We start from the raw sequence: 22,514 nt of genomic DNA, 5'->3' as shown, positions 1-22,514 counted from the left end.
CTTCTATTATGAATGAGAGTCTTGCTGGGAAAAGTATTTTGGGGGAGGCATTTATTTCATTGAGTTTTTTTACTATGTCCCACCGCTGTTTTCGGGCCATGAGGGTTTCATCAGAAAAATCAGCTGTGAATTTTAAGGATGCTCCTTTGTAAGAGATTTCTTTCTTCGATCTTGCTGCTTTCAGAATTTTGTCTCTGTCTAAGGTTTTGGTCATTTTGATCAGAATGTGTCTTGGGGTATTTTTATTCGGATTTCTTCTAGCTGGTACCCTTCGGGCCTCCTGAATGTGGTCACAAGTTTTCTTCAGCTCTGGAAATGTTGTAGCAATGATTTCTTTGACAGTTTCTTCTTCATCAAGGTTTTCTTCCTGTCCCTCTGGGACTCCAATAATTCTTATGTTACCCCTCTTGGCTTCATCACTATCTTCTCTTGCCATCTGTTCCCGAATTGTGAGTCTCTTTTCCATTTTCTGCTCTTTTCTGGAGAGTCTCTGAACTTCATCTTCGAGCTCACTGATTCTGTTCTCAGCCGCTCTTACTCTGCTGCTGAGGCCTTCCACTGAGCTTTTCAATTCACCTACGAGATTTTTCAGGTCTGACATTTCTGATTGCATTTTCCTCATTTCTGCCTTCAGATCCTCTTGTCTTCTATTGGCATTGGTTTCCATTGTTTCTTTTAATTCCCTAAGCATCCTAAGTAGCTCCCTTCTGAATTCCTTGTCAGAGAGGTTGTCTAACACTACAGTACTGTTGGTGTCATCTGGGCTAGACTCTTCAATATGAAAGTTTGGTGGGCTTTTGCGTTGCTTTACCATTGTGAGAGGTGTGGTTTAGTCCTTCACGTTCACTGTTACTATTCTGCTTGATATGCAGTGTGAGTTAAGATAGGCTTATGAGTTATTGGCAACTGTGTTTCTAGTGGCTGAGCTAAAATAGAGAAGTTTCCATCTAAGAAGTTAGCTTATGGTTCCTATGGCATATGTAGTGGGAAAATATTTCGCGGCCGCTAATGCGGCCGCGGCTCCGGAAAGGGTCCCTGGCACTGGGCGAGGAGTTGGGAACGTCTACTGTTTGGAATTGGAGCCGTTCAGCTTTGTTGCCCAGAGCTGGGCCTCTGTGCCCGTCCCACGCAGATCAGGGGTTGAAAACCGGCTGTTTAGGGGCTGTTTCTAGCTGCGCGTGCCCAGAGAGGGACCCAGGCCCCTGGGGGCAGGCTGTACCTGTTGGAATTGGAGCCGTTCAGCTTTGTTGCCCAGAGCTGGGCCTCTGTCGGAGTAAAACATTTTTATTTAACCATTTATACTATATTTATACTATATTAATACTGTAGTGTTATAATAACATATGCTAGAGAAAAGAAAATGCCATTTAGAGAAATCACAAATCTATTGTTGTAGCTAAGAATACACCACCACACAAATGCCTCTCCTATAGAAAGAAAAACAAGAACATCACAATTGAATCATCATGAAAGTCTTATCATCATCATCACAGGAAATACACTAAGCAGGAGGAAGAGAAAGAAAGAATTTAGAAACTCCACACCAAGCAGACTTCCTTAATTCAAACCTATGTGGTTCAAGTGTCAGCTGTACTTTTACCTGCATGTTTGTTTCAGAGTTGATGGTGGGGGTAAGCCAACTTAGATGCCTACTCAATGGTGGAAATGTGGAGGACCAGAGAGGGAGTTAAATGGGCCGAGCACTTGCTTTGCCTGCAGGAGACACAGGTTCGATCCCCAAGACTGCAATGGGAACTTATCTGAGGCACCCTCAGACAAGAGGAAGCATTAAAGGGTCTTCTTTGCTCCCTACTGAGATCCTAACCACTTTTCTCCTTTTTTCCCCCCACAATGTTTGTACACCTGTCTCTTCATCAGTGTACATTTCCCACCACCAATGTCCCCAGTTTCCCTTCCATCACTCCCCCAGTTTATCTCTATGGTAGGCACCTTTCTTCTGCCTCTCTCCTCTCTCTCATCTGGGACCATACCTCTCTGAATGCACCCGATTCTCTCTCTCTCTCTCTCTCTCTCTCTCTCTCTCTCTCTCTCTCTCTCTCTCTCTCTCCCTCTCTCTCTCTCTCTCTCTCTCTCTCCCTCTCCTTCCTTTTGGGTATTATAGTTTTCAATATAGATACTGAAAGGTTATCATCTATATTCCCTTTCTTCCTTTCAGCACTCAGTTCTTGTCCACTGTGATCATTTCCAACTATCATTGTCATAGTGGTCCCTTCTCTGTCCTAATCACCCTCTCCCTTACACTTGTAGTATGCTTCCAACAATGGACCAATCAGCCTGGTCCTTGTTTCTTTGGGTATTAGCCTCATACTACTTCCTTGAGTCTTATAGGGCTTTTTTTTTAATATCCCGCAAACTAGTGCAGTCATTCTATATTTGTCTCTCTCCCAATTACTCATTTCACTTGGCATGATATTTTCCATGTCCATCCATTTATAAGCAAATTTCATGACTTAATTTTTTCCTGGCAGCTGCATATTATTCCATTGTGTAGATGTACCAAAGTCTGTTTAACCACTCGTCTGTTCTCGGGCACTTGGATTGTTTCCAGATCCTGGCCATTGTGAATAGTGCTTTAACGAGCATAAAAATGCAGATGGCTTTTCTCCTGTGTGTTTTTCTTTTTTCCTTTTTCTTTTTGCTTTCTGGGTCACACCTGGCAATGTGCAGGGAGTACTCCTGGCTCTGCGTTCAGTAATTACTCCTGGTGGTGCTGGGGGAGCAGATGGGATGCTGGGAATTGAACCCGGGTCAGCTGCGTGCAAGGCAAATGCCCTACCTGCTGTGCTATTGCTCCAGCCCCTGCTGTGTGTTTTTCTTGACAAGGTTGCATTCCATTTTTGTGAGAACAGTGTAGGAGACAGATTGTTGCCCCATGGATCTAGGTTATTGGAAGGATGCTGGCCATGGAGAAGCTGACAGGCAGAGACAGCGGGGTCCAGGCAGGACACCGCTAGCTTTGGGGGAAAAAGAAAGGAAAGGGAAAAAGATAGACATAAAGACGGGAGAAGTGGCTTTATCACCCACAGCCAGGAAACTGATATTTGAGTTATGAACTCCCTGAGAAGATGAAGCCAGATATTTTTGGAAGTCAGAGGGATTTTTTTTTAATCAAAGAAATAATGTCTTTTTGTTTTCCACTTTTTAAACCTTGCATTAAATTGGACTTCAACCAGGGCAATCTAAAAATATATCAGCCTTCTTGAAATGAAACATGTCATCATTTTAAACAATGTAAATCTTTCCATGAGGACTGAAGCCTTGGTTCTATATTAATAAGTAATTCCTGAATCACATTTGTGGAGGTAAACTATCAGTACCAAATAAAGAAGGTAAAATATAGCTGATAAAATTCATTTAGGAAGTTCCATGCAATGACAGGGAGTGAGTTTTAAAGGCAACATTTATTCATAGCTTCCTTGTTTTATCCCGTAACCATAAAAGAACATTCTGTCACTTTTTATTCTTTAATGACAGGTGAAGATAAGGCAAACAAGGATTTAAATGAAATGTTCAATTAAGTATCCTAATGACCTTGTTACAGGAACAAGGAAAAGGACAAAGAAAATGTTTGCTGAATATAGCAAACATTTTTTCCCACTATTAAAAAAACCCCAATAACAAACATTTGCTTAAACAGCCCATCTTTCAGCTCATCACTGAGAAACTTCTAAACTTCTTTGCTACTGTATTTGATATATATATATATATATATATATATATATATATATATCCAGTCACATCTAAAAAGAAAAGAATCCATGGGTTTTGAGAAATAAGTTTTTTTAGCCTTTAGGCAGTAAAAGTGTATGAATCACTTTATTTCTGAGACCCATTCATGCAGTTGTTATATTGAGTTGCGTGTTGCTTTCCTGAAGACTTGCTATGAATTTGGGGAGGATTAATCTAGATACTGGGAAGACACATGTGGGCATGATGGACATGTTCTCTGCTCTCAAGGAGCTTTCTAGAAGAGGAGGCAGACAACAAACAATTCCAGAGAGTTGATAGTGCTAACCCGATGGAGTAGAGAAGGGAAAAGAGAGTGGGAACCACTTTCTTAGATCAGGTGGCCAGAAAAGCCCACCCTACGGGGTAGAAAGGCATTTAAGCAGAGAATTAATTGACAAGAAAGAAGAGCCATAGCAACATCTGAGAGAAGCAATTCCTCAGCAGAGGAGTAGTTACAGAGAGGCCTCCAAAACGAGAATGTAAACTCCAAACAATCGACACACCCGTGTGTTGGGAATAAAGAGAAGATCTGCTCCTGTGAGCCTGGCTGCATTTTTTTTTTATTAGTGAGACACCATGAGGTACAGTTGTAGACTTACAAATTTTTGTGCTTGGGTTTCAATTATACAATGATCAAACACCCATCCCTCCACCAGTGCCCATTTCCCACCACCACAGATCCCAGTATCCCTCCCACCCCCTATGGCCCCCATCCCACCCTGCCTCTGTGGCAGGGCATTCCCCTCTGTTCTCTCTCTCCTTTTGGGTGTTGTGGTTTGCAAAAGAGACATTGAGTGGCAATCATGTTTGGTCCATAGTCTACTTTCAGCATGCTTCTCCCATCCTGGGAGGATCCTCCCAACATCCTTTATTTGGTGCTCCCTTCTCTATCCGAGCTGCCTTTCCCCCTAGCATGTGTGGCTGGCCTCCAAGCCATGGATCAAAATTCCTGGTACTAATCTCGGCCACTCTTGGTTGTTAGTCTCCTATTTTGTTACTTTATGGTCCCCAGATGAATGTAATCTTTCTATGTCTGTCCCTCTCTTTCGGACTCATTTCGCTTAACATGATATTTTCCATGTAGTATCACTTGTATGTAAATTTCATGACTTCATCTTTTCTAACAGCTACATAGTACTCCATTGTGTAAATGTACCAACATTTCTTTAACCAGTCATGTGTTCTCGGGCACTCAGGTTTTTAAAGTCACGCCAAAGCAAGCTTCTTGTTAGAACAGAACAGAATTTCACCTGTTTAGAGCAAAATTTCCCACAAAAAAGCTCTTATAGTATGACACTGTCTTTAGCAATGTGCAGAAATCATTTCAGTTCATCCGCCCAAATACATATGAACTGGGCATTACTGTTTTCCTGTTTTTAGCGGTGTAGAACTCAAGCTTTAATGTCTGCATTCACACAAGCAGGCGAGTGGTAGAGCCAGAACTGGAATCCAGGGTGGTGGATCTGAAGTCTGCAGACCTTGACTGTAGGGTTCTTCTCAGAAGACTGGTATATGGATTCCTTTATTCTTTTTTTTTTTTAAAAAAAATGCATATTCTCCTTTGTTTTTTAAGTGCTGAGAGTGAGTGAGGGGGGAATCATAAGAGCTTTAATAAATGAATTACATAATTAAGAAGACTTTTCAATAACTGGTCAGGTGTCAGTTTACCGCTGTTAAAAAGAACAGTCTGTAGGGACCAAACATAATGGTCACTTAGCACCTGTATTAAAAGCCATACACCCAAAAGGAGAGAGAGGGTAAGAGGGCACCTGCCACAAAGGCGGGTGGGGGCTGGGGGTGGGGGTGGGAGGGATACTGGGAACATTGGTGGTAGAGAACCAGCACTGGTGGAGGGATGGGTACTCGGTCATTGTGTGATTAAGACATAATCACAAAAATTTGTTAGTCTGTAACTGTATCTCACAGTGAAGCATTAAAAAAAATAATCAACCAAGCACAAAAATTTGTAAGTCTGCAACTGTACCTCATGGTGTTTCACTAATAAAAAATAAAATAAATAAAATAAAAATCGACTTATTGTTAAAGAAAATTAAAATAAAAGTACACCTGAAAGTGTTTCAAAACTTGGAAAAATCATTGTGACACTATCAGCTTTAATAAATGCAAGTTAGACTCCCTGTTAGTCACCTTTATCATATTAAATATAAATGTAGCTAAAAAAAATAACCACATGCCACCAGTTCCTAAGAGAAAAACAAACAAACAAACAAAAAAATGAGTCCATCATTGTCAAAAGAGAAACCGTTGTCTTTTGCGTTCAGCTTGCAAACTGCAGCCATTGTGACCACACAGTTTTTTGTTTTTAGGCTGCCACATTAAATGATTTGCTGACTAGATGCAGCATGAAGGCTGGAGAGTATAGTGGGTACAGCCCTTGCCCTGTGTGTGACCCACTTGGGTTCCATCTTGGCAGCACATACCCTGGGCCCGTGCCGGAGTGATTCGTGTGCACAGAGCCAGCACTAGGACCTGAGCACAGTCAGGTGTGGCCCCCAAACGGATACGGTGTGAACAGCACTGCCAGTGATGAGTAATACCAAGCTCTGCTATACACGAGCCACCACACTTCCGTAGCCAAACAAGGCTGCCTTTAGCCCTTTGGGAACCTCTGCACCAAGTCTGGGAAAATGTCTTTTTGCTGGATGCTGCTGCTTCCACCAGAGATCCTTCCTGCTGTCCTGTGCAGGGAACAGCTGTGTGGTGGTGGCAGCTGGTGGCCTCTTTCTAAGGACACTTTTTGCAGACATTGACCCAGGTGGTTATTCCATGCATTTGTGCTCTCAGGAGCTTCGCTAAGACTTGTTTTTTTGTTTTTGTTTCTTTTTTAATTTTTATTAGTGAAACACCATGAGGTACAGTTGTAGACTTACAGATTTTTGTGCTTGAGTTTCAGTTATACAGTGATCCAGTACCCATCTCTCCACCAGTGCCCATTCTCCATCATTTACATTTTTAAAAAAAAATTTGTTAGTGAAACACCATGAGGTACAGTTGTAGATTTACAAATTTTTGTGCTTGGGTTTCAATTGTACAATGATCAAACACCCATCCCTCCACCAGTGCCCATTTTCCACCACCACGGGTCCCAGTATCCCTCCCACCCCCTATCCCCCCATCCCACCTTGCCTCTATGTCAGGGCATTCCCTTTTGTTTTCTCTCCCATAGTGGGCACTTGTCTAACTAGATAGATCAACATTGTCCCATTGCCATCCCACACTGTTGGGTCTGACATAGAGCTCTGCTAACGCTGATATGATGTCACTTAGGCATCTTTGACTTCCAGACAGGCAGGTTCTCCTGTCTAGTACGTTTGGCTTTGGGGATTGGTGTGACCCCTGCTGTGGTTTCCAAGGCCTGTGGTTCCTTGCACAGCACGGCTCTAGGCCTGCCAGGGCAGATTCATCTCCAACCCACACGAAATGCCAGGCTGGGACTAGGACGGCTGCCCACGATGGATCTTCCACACATACCACATCCATCTCATCTCTTCGTCCTCTCCTGACTTATCAACAGGCACCTACATGCCCGGACTCAGAGCTCAGTCTTAGTAGAAAGCCAGAGTTACCTTTGTATAGCACAGTGTCGTGGCATACATATTGAGTATTGTTATGAGAATTTTGTAAAATATAATTTCTGCCTTTTCTAAAATTGACTGAAAATGCAACCAATATGTTGTTAAGTTGCCTTATGTTCAGTGCCAATTAAGCAATTTGCTTTGGAATTAGCTTTATTGAGGGAAAGACCACTTTATTTCATTAATCTACTTTCTTTGCCATGGGCAGAGGCTGGCAAGCTCTCCGTGGAGTATTCGATATGCCAAAACCAGTAACTATAACAGGTCTCAATCCCCTGATGCTGAAAGAGCCTCCAGTTGTTGGGAAAGGCAAGTAAGGTGAGGCTGCTAAAATCTCAGGGCTGGGACGAATGGAGACATTACCCCGCCAGCTTGAGTAAATTGATGAATAATGTGATGACAGTGATACAGTGATACTTTTTTTGGCAAGAAATACCAGGAAGCTCAAACCCACAATCATGTGTGCCCCATCACCAACCTAGTGTCGGCATTGTGGTCAGCTATCTGCTTCCTCTTGTTATCTATCTCACATACATGTCCTTGACTGCAAGTTGTCCTAAATCCAACCCACTACCTTTTGTTTGGAAAGTTAACAGCCTATATAATACCTGTTTTTATTTTTAAAAATATGAAATAAAGCCAGGTGGCTTTCAGTGTAGGTTCGTCTAAAGATTGTAAAGCTACGAAAACATAATATGGTTAGCAATTTCAGCAAAGTTATATATTTCTCTAAAATGCAAGTTCCCATGTTGCATTTATGGTATTACTTAATTGTGTTCATATATCCTGGCTTCACCTCGTCCTTAATGGACTTACTTTGTCTTCTAAGCATGACCATATGCTTTTGTGATTTTATTCATGTGGACTAGTTCATTTGATCACTGCACAATTGCGAGTAGATGTAACTACAGGGTGTTCACTGTGCCATGACAAAGTTCCTGCTTGCGTTCACTTTAAATCAATCTCACCTCTTCTCTCTTGCTCTTGTACACTGTCCCTGCCATGCAGTGTCATTTTTACTGCAGTCCTAGCATGGCCTTCCATTCTGTGTCCCTCTTCTCGTTCATAACTTTATTTTTAAGACAGTTTCAATGTTAGTATTCTATTGCTTTGTCAGGGCATTAGGATTGTTTTATTTAGCACCTCAAGGTGATATTTTGTTTTGTTTTTGATTAAAAACCCAGATTAGGGGCCGGAGAGTTAGTGCAACAGGCTAGTCACTTACATGTAGCCATCCTGGGTTCGACTTACAAAGCTTAATATGGTCCCCTGAGTCCCATCAGGAGTGATTCCTGAGCACTGGCAGGTGTGGCCCCACACCAAAAAAACTGTATTGCTATTGATTTAAAATGACATATACCTATAAGATGGAGTAGACCTGTTCTGAAAGAAACCTACTCATCTAGCAGGGAACACACTATAAAATTCTGGTCAAATGGAGTAGAAAGAACAGCCTTTTTAGCATGGACTTCAGACTTATACAGTGGTCGGGGTCTGTTCCCCACCTCTCACTCACTTGCCCATTTTCCCATATCACACCACCTGACACTTGGCCCGACTAACCTTCTCCCCTGCACAAGCCTCATTTCCACACCTCAACAACTTTGCCAACTCCTCCCTCCAAGTGGGAGATACCCCAGGACCACCCACTTTAGTCTCAGCTTCAGACTCTATCATTGCCTCATGCAGGCGCAACCAGAAAATGCCGTTCACACACTCCCTTCATCACAGTTAAACACTTCCTCTTGCACTTGCTACTTTGTACTTTGCTCTTATAGCATCCGTGCTTTTGGCCAGAATTCAAACATGTGTCCTGGTAGTTGTCTAAGTTCCTTTGAGAACATTCCTGATTGATCTGTGTGCTGTTTCTACCTCTACGCTCACCTCATTGCAATCCCTTTCCATTGTGACAGACACTTTTAGATCTATCACGTTGAATCAGTGGCAGTATGTTTGAGAGATCATGTCCCATTGAGCATCTGTTATTGGTGTTCCTTAAACCCACAAAAAAATGGAGATGAATAATAGAATATGTGGAGTATTGAATACTTTCCAGAGTTTTATGAAAGGGGATTTTACTTACAGAGACACTCCTGTTGCTTCTTTCATGTTCATTGATTTTGGCAAACACCTCACATGATTCTATTATTTCAGTAGTAGGCATCTTGACACCTACTGATCTCAGGAGGTATACTTTTAGACATTTCCTGTGCTTTTAAAAGATTTTTTAAAGATAATGAATTATTTCAAATTGCATGGTGCAAGAAAATATAGTGGGAAAAGTTTTGCATTTATTCATTTATTTATTTTTAAATAGTTTTAAGAGACTAAAATCCTCTGTGTAAAAGTAGAATTATGCTTATAGTTTGCCAGAATGCTTGCTTCAGTACAACCATAATAACTTGTTCATTTCAGAAAGTCAGTACAATTTTTAAAATATTTTCTATTTTTACAGGTGGTTGATAGTGAAGGATTCCTTTTTACTCTACATGAACCCAGACAGTGGTGCTATTGCCTTTGTTCTGCTGGTGGATAAAGGATTCAGGATTAAAGTGGGGAAGAAGGAGACAGAGACAAAATATGGACTCCGAATTGATAATCTTTCAAGGTAGTGTTTACATTTTAAAAAGATTATTATTAAAATCTCTTAAAGATTTTCCTCTCAATCTTAAAAAAGAGTTTTTTAAAATTTTTCTTCTCAATCTTAAAAAATGATATAAAATGGCTTTGATGTTAAAAAAATAATTATTTGTTATGCTGTGGTAACATATACCTTGAACAGGTATGAAATTATACTCCCAAACATGTATAGTCATATTTACTCATCACCTACTTTCAAAACAGTGGCACTTAGAACTTCTCCCCAATCAAAAGCAATGGTGCAACTTTTCTTTGTATGTTTTGTTTGTTATTAGATTTGGGGTCATAACCTGCAGTACTCAGGTCCTACTTGGAGCTCATTGCTAGAGAATAATGCTTGGGATTAAATCCAAATCTCAAACATGAAAAATTTTTGCTCCATTCCCCAGATAGCACCTGGGCCCCAATATTTAAAGAATGATGTATCTTATGTGTAGTGACCAGAAAAATTGATAATTCACCTTTAAACATACATTTTACTTTATAAACTGATATCCTTTAATATAACAGATAAAAGGTGATTTACACAATACTGTTTACACATGAATTTCAAGGAAAACATTTTGGAAGGATATTTAAGTGTATGTTACAGTAGGTTTTATCAGCAAGTGTACTTGTTAAGTACTTCTGGAAAATCAAATTTATGCAATATATGTGTGTCCTTAAATACAGTTGACCTTCTAACAACCCACTGGATTAGAAGTCCCTTTTGGTCTAATCCATGAACACAGACTCTGTAGATAGAGAAAACAAAATCCATGTATAAGATATTGCATGCAGCTCACATTTATGTTGTTTAAGGATAAATTTTATAATAGTTTGTTCTATAAAGTTCAGCATCATGCATATAAATACACACACATACATACACACACATGCACACACACACACACACACAGACACGCTTATTCCCTGACTAATACTTTTAAAAGATGCTGAATTTCCTGTTCTTCTTTGACAATAAAAGATTCAAGTTGAGGATTAGTTATTGGACATGTAATGTTCCTGTATTCTTGTCTTCCAGAGGGCCATAGAAATCAGGCTACAATTCTCATTTGTCATTAATAGCCACTTGATCAATTGTCTTATGTTCATTTGATGTCCTCATTCAGTATCGGGGACACCATTGTTAAATGGAAGCTTCCAAAGTCAGGTTTCAACCGTTTTCTAGTTCAAGCACTCTTGCTCATTTTATAAAAAGTACCTAAATTGAGGCTGAAGAGAGGGTATCATGGGGACTGTGCTTGCCTTGCATGCAGCTGAACTGAGTTCAATCTCTGACACCCCACATGGGCCCCCGAGCCCTGTCTGAAGTGATCCCTGAGTACAGAGCCAGGGATAAGCCTTGAGCACTGCCAGATGTGGCCCCTCAAAAAAAATGTAAAATTCTAAATTCCCCACCCTTATTTTGCTTTTGGTGCCAGAATCAAACCCAGGATCTCCTAGAGGGGAGACATATGTGCTACCTCTGTAAATACTCAGCTCCAAAGCCTCCATTTGTATTCTGAGCCTTTTGATGTCTCCATCTTTCTTTGCAACTCTTCTCTAAAGCAACTTCTGTGGAGTCCATTCTTTTCTTTTTTTTGAATATTTTTTGTTTGTTTGTTTGTTTTTGTTTTATTAGTGAAACACCATGAGGTACAGTTGTAGACTTACAAATTGTTGTGAGATACAGTTGTAGACTTGCAAATTGTTGTGCTTGGGTTTCAGTTATACAATGATCGAGTACCCATCCCACCACCAGTGCCCATTCTCCACCCCCACCAATCCCAGCATCCCTCCCACCCCCCAGCCCCCAACCCATCCTTCCTCTGTGGCAGGGCACTCCCTTTTGTTCTATCTATCCTTTGGGGTGCTGTGGTCTGCAGAAGAGACATTGGGTGGCAATCATGTTCAGTCCATAGACTACTTTCAGCATGCATCTCCCATCCTGGGCCGATCTTCCCAGCATGCTTTATTTGGTGTTCCCTTCTCTGTCTGAGCTGCCTTTGCCCCTAGTGTGTGCGCCTGGCCTCTAAGCCATGGAGTGAACAACCTGGTATTTATCACAGCTGTTCTTGGGTGTTTGGCAGTCTCTTCTCATACACTTTTTTCTAGTCCCCTCACCTATCCTTTTCTTATTTCAATGTTTGCAATAGTTCTTTCTTAGCTCTCATTCACATTTTGTGACAAGATCTTTGCTTGCCACTTAACTCTTCCACAAAATCTTTTTATCACGATTGGTTTCCTCGGGCATTTCAATTTTGTTGATGCATGATGTCACAAGCCCCCAAATGCTCCACATTCTCTTGCCCTCAGCCCCAGAAACTCCAATCTCCTCTGCTGCCTTAGATGGGCAATGTTTTCCTCCTCAAGGCAACTCATGTGGCGCCTCTCCTGTTTTTACGTCAGAGGAGTATTCGACTTTCATATGGTACAGTGAATTCCTACCAAAACCGATCACTAATCTCTGGTAGATTGAGGAGACCATTTGGAGATGCGTAATCTTTATAAATAATTATTTTCATGTATGTGAATGTAGTTCTTTCTCTGATTCTGATCAGGATCAGATATTTTTTTCATTTCCTCCACTGAAAGAAAATCATGTCTCCTTGTTCATAGTGTTTTTTATAATAGGATAGGCTAGACTTTCAGACAGTTGATTCCAGCCTCATGTTTTCCTTTGAGCTTCAGATCTGGATAACTTTTTTTTCCACCTCTTTGTTGAGGTGAAAATACAACAATACAACCATATATGTCTTTGTATTGTTAGCATGTATAAAGTTTTAAAAATATCCCACTCTGACTTTTCTTCAACACTTATAGATCTGTATTCACTGAAGATAATTTAATAATTAATCATTGAAAAATCCGATGAAAAGCAGTGTATGTCACAGAGAATCTGCTATGTTAGGCACAGCTAAATTTGAGGCTCAACCATGTCATCTAGGTACTTTCTCTTACAGCTCCATCCTTCATGGTAACAATAACTATGCCCCACAGTGAAACAAATTCAGTAACAAAGAAAGTTTTTTCTCTGGTATTACTCAGCAAGCCCATGAATTTTCTCCTAGTTTTGGGGTGGAACTGGCTCATGTCCTACTTCCCAGAATTAGGGGACTAGAATTTTACTTTTAAACTAAATGTGGATTTTACTTGTAAACTAAATGTGGAACCGGTTACTCTCCTAAATCACAATCAAGTTGTAATTCAGAAGGTGAGGGAATAAAAACCAAGCATTAGGGAGAGAAACACTTTGTGCTAGAGCCAACAACTCTCTACTAGTCTTAATATCTCTTTCATGCTCCTCCTCACCATCCAGCACAGAACTGTTTATAGTAATTATCTTTATGTGTATTTACCTGTGTGACTGACTAAATAACCTGAACATTGGTTTTAACTATATTGGATACTTTATAAAATTCTTCCAAAATTATTAGAATTTTAAAAATATCAGCTTATGTTTGCTGCTATGACAGAGCCTGGCAAGCTACCCGTGGCGTATTTGATATGCCAAAAACAGTAACAGTAACGGTTCTCATTCCCCTGAAAGAACCTCCAACACGGCAGTGTTGGAAAGGATGAGTAAGGCGAGGCTGCTGAAATCTCAGGGCTGGGACAAATGGAGACCGTTACTGGTGCCTGCTTGAGCAAATCGACGAACAGTGAAATGATAGTGATACAGTGATGTTTGCTGTACTATCAAAGCAAAAATTTAATTCTTAAATTGGATTAAGGAAACAACAGAACAACAAATGGCAATTATTTCTTTTGCTTTTTTTTGAAGGACACTGATTTTAAAATGTAGCAGTTATAGACATGCTCGCTTGTGGGGAGGGGCAATTGAAGAATTCATCCAGAAACATGGCACCAACTTCCTCAAGGATCATCGATTTGGGTCGTATGCTGCTATCCAAGAGAACACATTAGCGAAATGGTGAGACATTTTCGCTCTAATATTGTCAAGATCATACTAGCATCTAATATGATAATGGACCAAATTCACCTGAAATTGATACTTGAATCTGTTAAAAATAAATAAGTTGTTACTTAACAAGAGTCTTTATTTATAGGCCTGCGAGAGCAAATTAGTTTACTAAACTTTGTTCTGTTTTTAATATTCTTTTTACAGTCATCTTCAAGATAGTTTTTAATTTTGATTTTTTAAAACTCCATGTATTCTAGAGGATCTGTTTATTTACATATTAGAGTTTAATTGCTTTTTCTGTTAGTTGGGGGCCTGGGGTGCAGAACACGTGTAGTGCTGGGATGACAATTGCTGACTTGGCTGTGCCAAGATGGAACTGAGGGCCTTAAGCGTGAGCGTTGCGTCTGTTACTACTCAGTCATATCTTTGGGCCCACACATTTTCTTCACGATGTGAACAGAAGATTTATTTTAGTTAGTAGTCAGCAGTTTAGAAAGAGAATTTACTTACTAGATACTCATCTTAAATAAAATCATGAGTACCATGTTGTACTCACAATTTGGAATGATGCATTGAACTGTGATAAACTGTGCATGAGTTCAACAGGATGGCAGAAATCATCTGGCTGCATATGATGATGAGAGTAGTTAGTTTGGTGACAGACACACCAAATAAAAATTTCTTAGCAGATAAGAATAAGGCTCCTAATTTCTCCCTAACTATTCTGCTTCCTTACAGAGTAGACCAAAGGTGTTATTTTCTACCCTTGTGTTTTCACAAGGCACATTAAGTAAAATTGCTGGTGATGGGTATAGGCGGCTGGTTCTACATTTTGCTTTGTCATAGAACATGGTTCTTTGCATTTCTTGTATCCTTTCATTATAAATAAAACAAAAATTTTGTCTTTTAGGTATGTTAATGCAAAAGGATACTTTGAAGATATAGCAAATGCAATGGAAGAGGCAAGAGAAGAGATTTTTATCACGGATTGGTGGTTAGTATTTATCCATGGGGATTTTGTTTGGAGATCTCTGTGTTTAGAAATGTGCAAGTGTTTTGCTGTCCTAGAGGCAAATAATATGAAAACCAGGACTACCCACAGATGGCTTGGCCAAAGTCTCAACCAAAGAACTGTAATAGCCTCCAGTGAAAGGACTTTTAAAAAACTTGGCATCCGAATATATCCTTAAAATGTTTTTAACTTCAATAGTTTTGCTTTTGCCTTTCATTTTGAAGGGAGACCTGCTCAATATTCATTTGTGTAATAATTATGTTATAATGGAAGTATAGTTGCAGAAGTAATGGAACAGATTATTCCTTGTACATTCTTCTTTATTTTGTGTGTTTGTCACCAGGTCTAGTGATTGTATCTCTTCCTTTTACCTTTGAAGTTGGAATAGTTCTGTTTTACCATTATACTAAAGTGCTCTAAATAAGTCTATGACTGGGCAGGAGTTTTTATTTGTGTTTTGAGATACATCAGGGTTCAACTTCTTGTTCCCCTATTAAAGTGTCTGTATTATGATGTTTATGAAACTCGCTGAAAACTTTATGATTTGAATTTTTTAATCTTAAAAATCTAGGTTTTAAGAAATTTTTCCTGGTGTTGATGTAGCTTTTGTAGTCTGAATTAAGTTCAAATTATCCATCTTCTGGACAGTTAAAAAACGTTGCATATGCCAACATTGGAAATTAAAAAGTCTAAAAGGTTTTTTCATTCTAAACTTAGTTGCTTAAAATACTTCTTATTTTTCCCTATCGTGTCTCCTTCCAAGAGTTTCATTAAACATGAACTATGAAAAAAAACACATTTATTATATCCAAAATCTAGATTTTGGAGGTTGGAAAAAGTTGTTAGGAATGTGAGCTCATTTTTTCCTTATGTTTTTGTCTCAGTAATGTGGGGATCTTTCGTTACAGGGCCTGCTTTCCCAATCATGGTTCTGTTAATGTTGTGGCCCAGAAAATTCTTTGTTATGAAGGGTGCATGACGATTAGTAGCGGCATCCCTGCTTTTTACCCACTAGTTGCCAGCAAGGTCTCTGTTTTGATAACCAAGAAATCTGTAGGCATTGCCAGATATGGCCTGCAGGGGCAAAATCTCCTGTGGATGAGAACTAATGATCTAGAATCAATAGAATCACTGTATCACTGTCATCCCATTGTTCATCGATTTCCTCGAGCAGGCACCAGTAACATCTCCATTCATCCTAGCCCTGAGATTTTAGCAAGGGCCACATTGGAGGCTCTTTCAGGGTCAGGGGAATGAGACCCATCATTGTTACTGGGTTTGGGCATATAGATTATGCCACGGGGAGCTTGCCAGACTCTACCATGCAGGCAGGATACTCTTGTTAGCCTGTCAGGTTATTCGAGAGTGAGAACTAGACAATAAGAGGTTGCGAGGCCGTGAATGTGGCTGCGTGCTTCCAGGAGCTTGGTTTTATAGTCTCTGGGTCTTGACCGTTGATGGGATTACACGGCGCTGGGGACATTGGTGGGTGTAACACCTAGCTACTGGAAAATGGGGGATCTGGGTAGAGGAGGCCCAGCCTCGATCCAAGCAGGCTTGGAGATCTCAGCCCCAGATTCTGCACACCTGGGTTCCTCTGCCGGTTCCTTCATGCATGAGGCTTGTCCGAGCGTGTGGGGAGTGGTCTTAAGCATGGCTGTGGCTGGTCCTCGAGGTCTTCAGCTGCCGGGGCTCTGCTTGTAGCGGGGAGGGAATCTCTACGTGCCCAACTCCAAGGGGCCCTGATGAGGACAGACAGGAGCAGGGGCAGAGGCATCAGTAGAAAGTATATTAAATGTTTATATAACATTTTATTCTTGTGTTTATGTAGAGGTCTAAGCTCAGGCTTTTATATTTTTAGCAAATCTTGATTTATTCAGTTGTTACAAAGAATACAAATTTCAGATTTAGCAGTTATTTTACCTAACCATTTGTAAGAATAAACTCAAATCTAAGGTAGTTCTATTTTCTTTTTTAAAAGTTCTGAAAGTTTGCCAATGATGCAAGAGAAAGAAAAATTTTTATTAATCCCCTGATTTTGTGTCTTAGGCAGAAAAGTAGTATCCCTTTTTAGGCTTCTGAGCACTAAAATATAGACTTTAAACATGTTAGGAAGTAAACCCTGTTTTCTCTTTTACTATCAGCATGAAACTGAATTAGGATGTTATCTCTTCTTCATGATGATGCTAGCATCTTATTACAACACCCACTTTGAAATGAGATCTTCAGTGTGATTTTACTCTTCATAAGTGAAGAAATTCTTGTCATGGACGTATATTGCAAAAGAAAACATTCACAAACGTAACAAAGCCCTAATATGCTTGGATCTGTAAGAGTGAAAAGCACAGTTAGAGGGTGAACATACTCATAAGAAGTTTCTAATCTAATTCAAGAGACATCAGATACTTATCTGAAAACTGTTAACGTTTCTCACATAGTATTGTTAGCACAAAAGTAGATTTTCCCATGCTAGGCTACTGGATTCTTGTATGAAAATTGTATGAAAGATTTTCATGTAAACCTTAGACGCTTAAGAAGATAGAATTTATTGTACAGTTCAAGTAGATGGGCCTGGGTGCCTTTCCAATGTTCAGGCCTTTCTTTTTACTCGAGTGATGCCACTTGTCCTGTCCTTTGATGCTCAGTCCATAAGTCCTTAGTACTTATGTCCTAAGTCCTGTCTTCGGCCACCTGCTGGCCTCCAGTGTAAGAGGGCCTGGTCTTGTCCCTACAGCATTCTCTAGTACATGCTTGTTGCACATACTTCTGGCACAGGCGAAAACCTTGCTACTGGGTCTCTCTAGGACTAGACCCCAGCTGGTCCCTGTCATTTCAGCTTTCCTTAGTCTCCTGTCATGGCAGTGTGCCTGGCTGTGGGCAAAATTCTTGCTGTCTGTGCTGTGCTTAAAAGTCTATCTGATTTGCAGTCTTGGGAGTAGGTGAGAGTGTGAATGAAGAGGGGTGAGAAGACGGAGAATGGCTTTCCTTTCTTCTATCTACCACCACCAGCCATCCCATTATCTACTTTAATTGAACACCTTTTGGGTGTGTGATATGTGCAGTGGTCAAATAATCTCTTTAAATTAATTAGTTCCCATGACACTTTACCCTTCCATTCTGCTGTTTCAGTATGAAGAAGGCAAATATAACAAAATGAGAAACAGCCTGGGACCAAGAAGTGCTTCATTTCTTTGCTCATTAATGCCATCAACCATCCATTCATTCAATGTCAGTTCAGTCACATATTCATTCCAGAGCTGTTTAGTGAGCTCTGGGTTGTGACAGGACTGAGCCCGGACATATGCATGAAAAAGAATAATGTCAAGCAAAATTTGTCCTGGAATAGTGATTCAGGAAGTCAGATGTAAAACAATTGATTGGGTAAAAGTCAGTGATGAAGATCAGCATAGCAGAAGGCATAGTGGGAGGATTAGATAGAGGGTTGGTTAAGGGAGCTGGCAGGACATCTGGAAACTTAGTAAAGGAGAATGCTTTGGGTCGGGTGATGGGACGGAGTTGGCCGCATAAAGACTGGTGAATGCTGTAAGCAAAGGAATAGCCAAGACAGATGCATAAGTGTAAGACAGCATGGTACTTTTTTCAGGAGTGTGGGGTACAAATTCACCTCCTTGAGATCATATTGCAGACAACACTTAAAAGACGAGTTAGGGTCAAATTTGAAGGGTTCTAAAAAGCTCAGACTTGACCATTTGAATACTGAGAACCACTGAAAAAATTTAACCATGAAAGTTTTACTCATTTAAAAATGATTATTGATTTATCATTAGTTTAGAGTATTAGAATCACCTTCGGGAATCACCTTCTACCGTGTACATGTGTAACTGTCATCTCTCCCGTTCAACAAAGCTTCAATATTGTCTTCCTACTAAAAATGGCTCTTTGCTCATTCTGCCCACTCTATCCTGCTTTCCCTCTCATAAAACCATAGTTTTTACAGAATCTTGTAATTTGTTTGCCATAAATAATTCCATATGTGAATGAAACCATCAATAATCATCTTTCACTTATTTTATTTAGCAAAACCACCTCAAGATCCTCAGTTTTTCCCTAGAAGCACAATTTTATCATTTTAAATTAGAGTCATATTTCATTGATTATATATCATACAAATTCTATATTCAGTCACTTATTTATAGGCACTTAGGTTGGTGGGCGCTTAGGTTTGGCTATTGTGAATGATTTTTCTGTGAACATAAGGGCACAAATATCCTGTTAAATGAGAGTTATCAGATTCTTTGGATAATTGTCAGGGAGTGGTATTACTGAATCATATGGGAATTTCTGTTTTTAGGTTTTAAAAGTAAGTAAGGTACAAGGAGTGCTCCACTTCAAATTCTCACCAGCAATGTTGCAGAGTTCCTTTCTCTCCACACCCTAGTCAATACTTGTGTCCAATAATTTGGTTATGTGATTGTCACTGATGTGAGGTAGTGCCTCACTATGGTTTGATCTGTAGTTCCCTAATAATGAGTGATAATACATTTTTGTGTCTCTGGATCATCTGTTTGTCTTATTTGGAGAAATGTGTATTCATTTCTTCTTCTTGATTTTTTTCAATAATGTAAGAGTACTTCTATTTTTTCAGCCATTGAGTAAGCTGATTGAATTGGACATGAACTCTGCATTACTTTTTTTTTGCCTTTTTGCGTCACACCTGGCTATGCACAGGGGTTACTCCTGTCTCTGCACTCAGGAATTACCCCCTAGCGGTGCTCAGGGGACCATACGGGATGCTGGGAATCAAACCAGAGTCGGCCACATGCAAGGCAAATGCCCTACCCGCTGTGCTATTGCTCCAGCCCTACATTACTTTTTATTTTTTAATTGTGTCACCATGAGATTGAGTTACAAAACTTTCATATTTGAGATTCAGCCATGCAATGATGAAACGTCCATCCCTCCACCAGTGCACATTTTCCACCACCCACATCCCAGTCCTCACCCTGCCTTTATGGCAGACAATTTCCCCAATACCCTCTCTCATTTTGGGCATTATGTTTTGCTCAAAATTTCCCACCACCATTCAAGCCTACCTGCCAGGGACAGATGCTAGATAATTTATTTTCCATTGCTCATTTTGAATATCAAGAGAGCTTGCATGGCCATGATTGTAAATGTAAATTTCTAGATTGTAAATAGGTTCCAGAGACATCTCTGTATGGCACTAAACCATTTTGGGATTCAATTGGGAGACTCTGGGCCAGGGCTGTTGGTGTGCTAAGATGGCACCCAGAGGCAAATTGTGGGTATGGCATCCAGTCTACTGGGTGGGGGGGATCTGGGGAGGCGCAGCCGGGGTCCTCTGCCACCATGTGGCCTGGAGATTTAGTACTGCAACCTGCATACGGGGGTGGGGGTGGCGGTGGGGGGGGTGCTTGCTTGTGGAAGCTCTTGGTCACTGGGATTCCGTCTGGAGTAGGCAGGGAGACTGCACCAGCTCCTTCTGGGGTGCCCTGGTGAAATTGGCCCCGTATGGGGACCTGAGAGATCTCCGGCACCGTGGTGTCTTCTGGAACTCGCTGCTGTGTCTTGAAGTCAGGGCTGTTGATGAGCTAAGATCGTGCTCGGAGGCAAATTGTGGGTGTGACAACCAGTCAGCTGGGAGGGCTGGGACCCGGGGAAGGACAACCCAGGTCCTCTGCTGCCACGTGGCCTGGAAATTCAGTCCTGAGACCCCCATACCTGGGCCTTGCTTGGGGAAGCTCTTGATTACCGGCATTCCATCTGGAAGAGGTGGGGAGAGCACACCTGCTCCATCTGAGGTGCCCCAGTGAAATTGGCTCGGTATGGGGCCTGGAGAGATCTCCAGTGTTGTTGTTTCTTCCAGGACTTGCTTCTGTGTCTCTGGGTAAGAGCTGTTGTTGCGCTAAGATCCACATTACAAAATTTTCAGCAGATTATATCTTGGTAAGGTCCATCCTGAGACAGTGGAGTCAGGCTCTGGGTGTGGCAGTGATTTTGGATCGTGGAAGCAAGTGGCTGTGGGGGCTTGCTTGGGCGGGCACTAGCCAATCCACCTCCCTCCAATTTACCCTGGTCTGTTCAGCCATACACGGGTCCAAGCTTTTCTGAAGCTTTTGATCTTCCAGTAGCTAGATAGTTGCGCCCACCAACTGCTGTGTAATCCCACCAATGGCTAAGAGCCAGAGACTATAAAAACTCTCCCAGAAGCGTGGGGCTGCATTTGTGGCCCCATGACCTTTTACTGTCTAGTTTTTGCTCTCAGAGAACCCAGTGGGCTACCAAAAGTATCTTTCCCACATACATGCCTGACTGGAAAGACCTGTAAAGATGATTGGAAGCTGCTCCAAAAGTCTACATCTCTCTCGGAGAGCCCAACAAGCTACTGAGAGTATCCCGCCTGCACAGCTCAGCCTGGCAAGCTACCCTTGGCGTACTCCATATGCCGAAAATAGTAACAATGATGGGCCTCATTCCCCTGACCCTGAAAGAGCCCCCAATATGCCATTAGGCTACACAGGCACGTGTCAGGGAAGAATGGAGACATTACTGGTACCCGCTAAAGAAAATCGATAAACAACAGGAGGACAGTGATGCAGTGATAGGGTGATTATATTTATTTGTGTTTGTTGAACCATCCTTGCATTCCTGGTATGAATCCTACTTGTATGATTTTTTGATATGTTGTTGGATGCATTGGTTAAGATTTTCTAAAGGACTTTTTCATTGCTATTCATCAGTGTTATTTGTCTGAAAATTTTTTTCTTGAAGTATCTCTATCTGCTTTGGGTATTAGGATATGACCCATAAAGAGCATAAAATTGTTCATAGTAACCTCTCATTATGTTTTATTATTTTTTATGTAGGAGTACTACTATTTATTCAGCCACTAATTAGCTAATTGAATTGGGCAAAAACAACTTACTTTTTTCATTTTTTTATAATTTTATTTATTGAATCACTGTGAGAGCAGTTACAAAGCTTTCGGGTTTAAGTCTCTGTCATACAATGAAACACCTGTACTTTCACCAGTGCCCATTCTCCACCACCAAAAACCCCAGTATGCACCCATTATATACCCTCCCCCTACCTATGGGGCAGATGATTTCCACATCACTTTCACTTCTTTGATCACATTAAATATTTTGACACCCGACCCACCATTATTATTTGGGATTTTACCCCAACACTCAGATCTGCTCAAAAGGCAACAGTAGACAATATATTTTCTATTGCTGGTTATGAGTAATGTATGATGTCATGTGTGGCTGCCGGAGTGGCTGTGCGATTTTGAAATTCCGAAATTTTAAAAATTAAATCTGGAGAATTTCTGCCAAAACCTGCTGAGTTCTGAGATTTGTTCCTGAGTCTCTGGGATCATGGTCATTAAGTAGCTTGATCAGGAACCAGAAAGACCAAGAGGGCTGCGACTTGGGTTCACATTGAGATGGGGAGGAAAGGGCTGACTCCATCCTCATCCCATGAGGTCCCAAGTGTCTCATCACTGAGGGCCCAAACCTGACTGTCCATTGGCCTCTGGAAGATGGCAGCCACCGAGCCACCTAGGGGGAGCAGGTGGAGGGACAGGAACATTTCCCCCCTCGGGTGGCCCGCCGACGTTAACCTA

At 41.0% G+C, this 22,514-nt stretch overlaps 1 protein-coding gene across 2 annotated transcripts in view; it reads left to right on the top strand.

Moving 5' to 3' along the window:
- Positions 1-22,514, top strand: part of PLD1 (phospholipase D1) — a 226,047-nt gene that overhangs the window by 76,610 nt on the left and 126,923 nt on the right. For both annotated transcript variants that reach the window (XM_056110701.1, XM_056110700.1), the window contains exons 9-11: positions 9,802-9,954; positions 13,753-13,902; positions 14,804-14,887. In XM_056110701.1, coding sequence (XP_055966676.1) covers positions 9,802-9,954; positions 13,753-13,902; positions 14,804-14,887 — 387 coding nt within the window. The remainder of the gene's footprint in view (positions 1-9,801; positions 9,955-13,752; positions 13,903-14,803; positions 14,888-22,514) is intronic.

This window comes from Sorex fumeus, unplaced genomic scaffold (assembly GCF_029834395.1).
Source record: "Sorex fumeus unplaced genomic scaffold, SorFum_2.1 ptg000010l, whole genome shotgun sequence".
Classification (NCBI taxonomy): domain Eukaryota; kingdom Metazoa; phylum Chordata; class Mammalia; order Eulipotyphla; family Soricidae; genus Sorex; species Sorex fumeus.
This window is presented reverse-complemented; position numbering and strand designations above follow the sequence as displayed.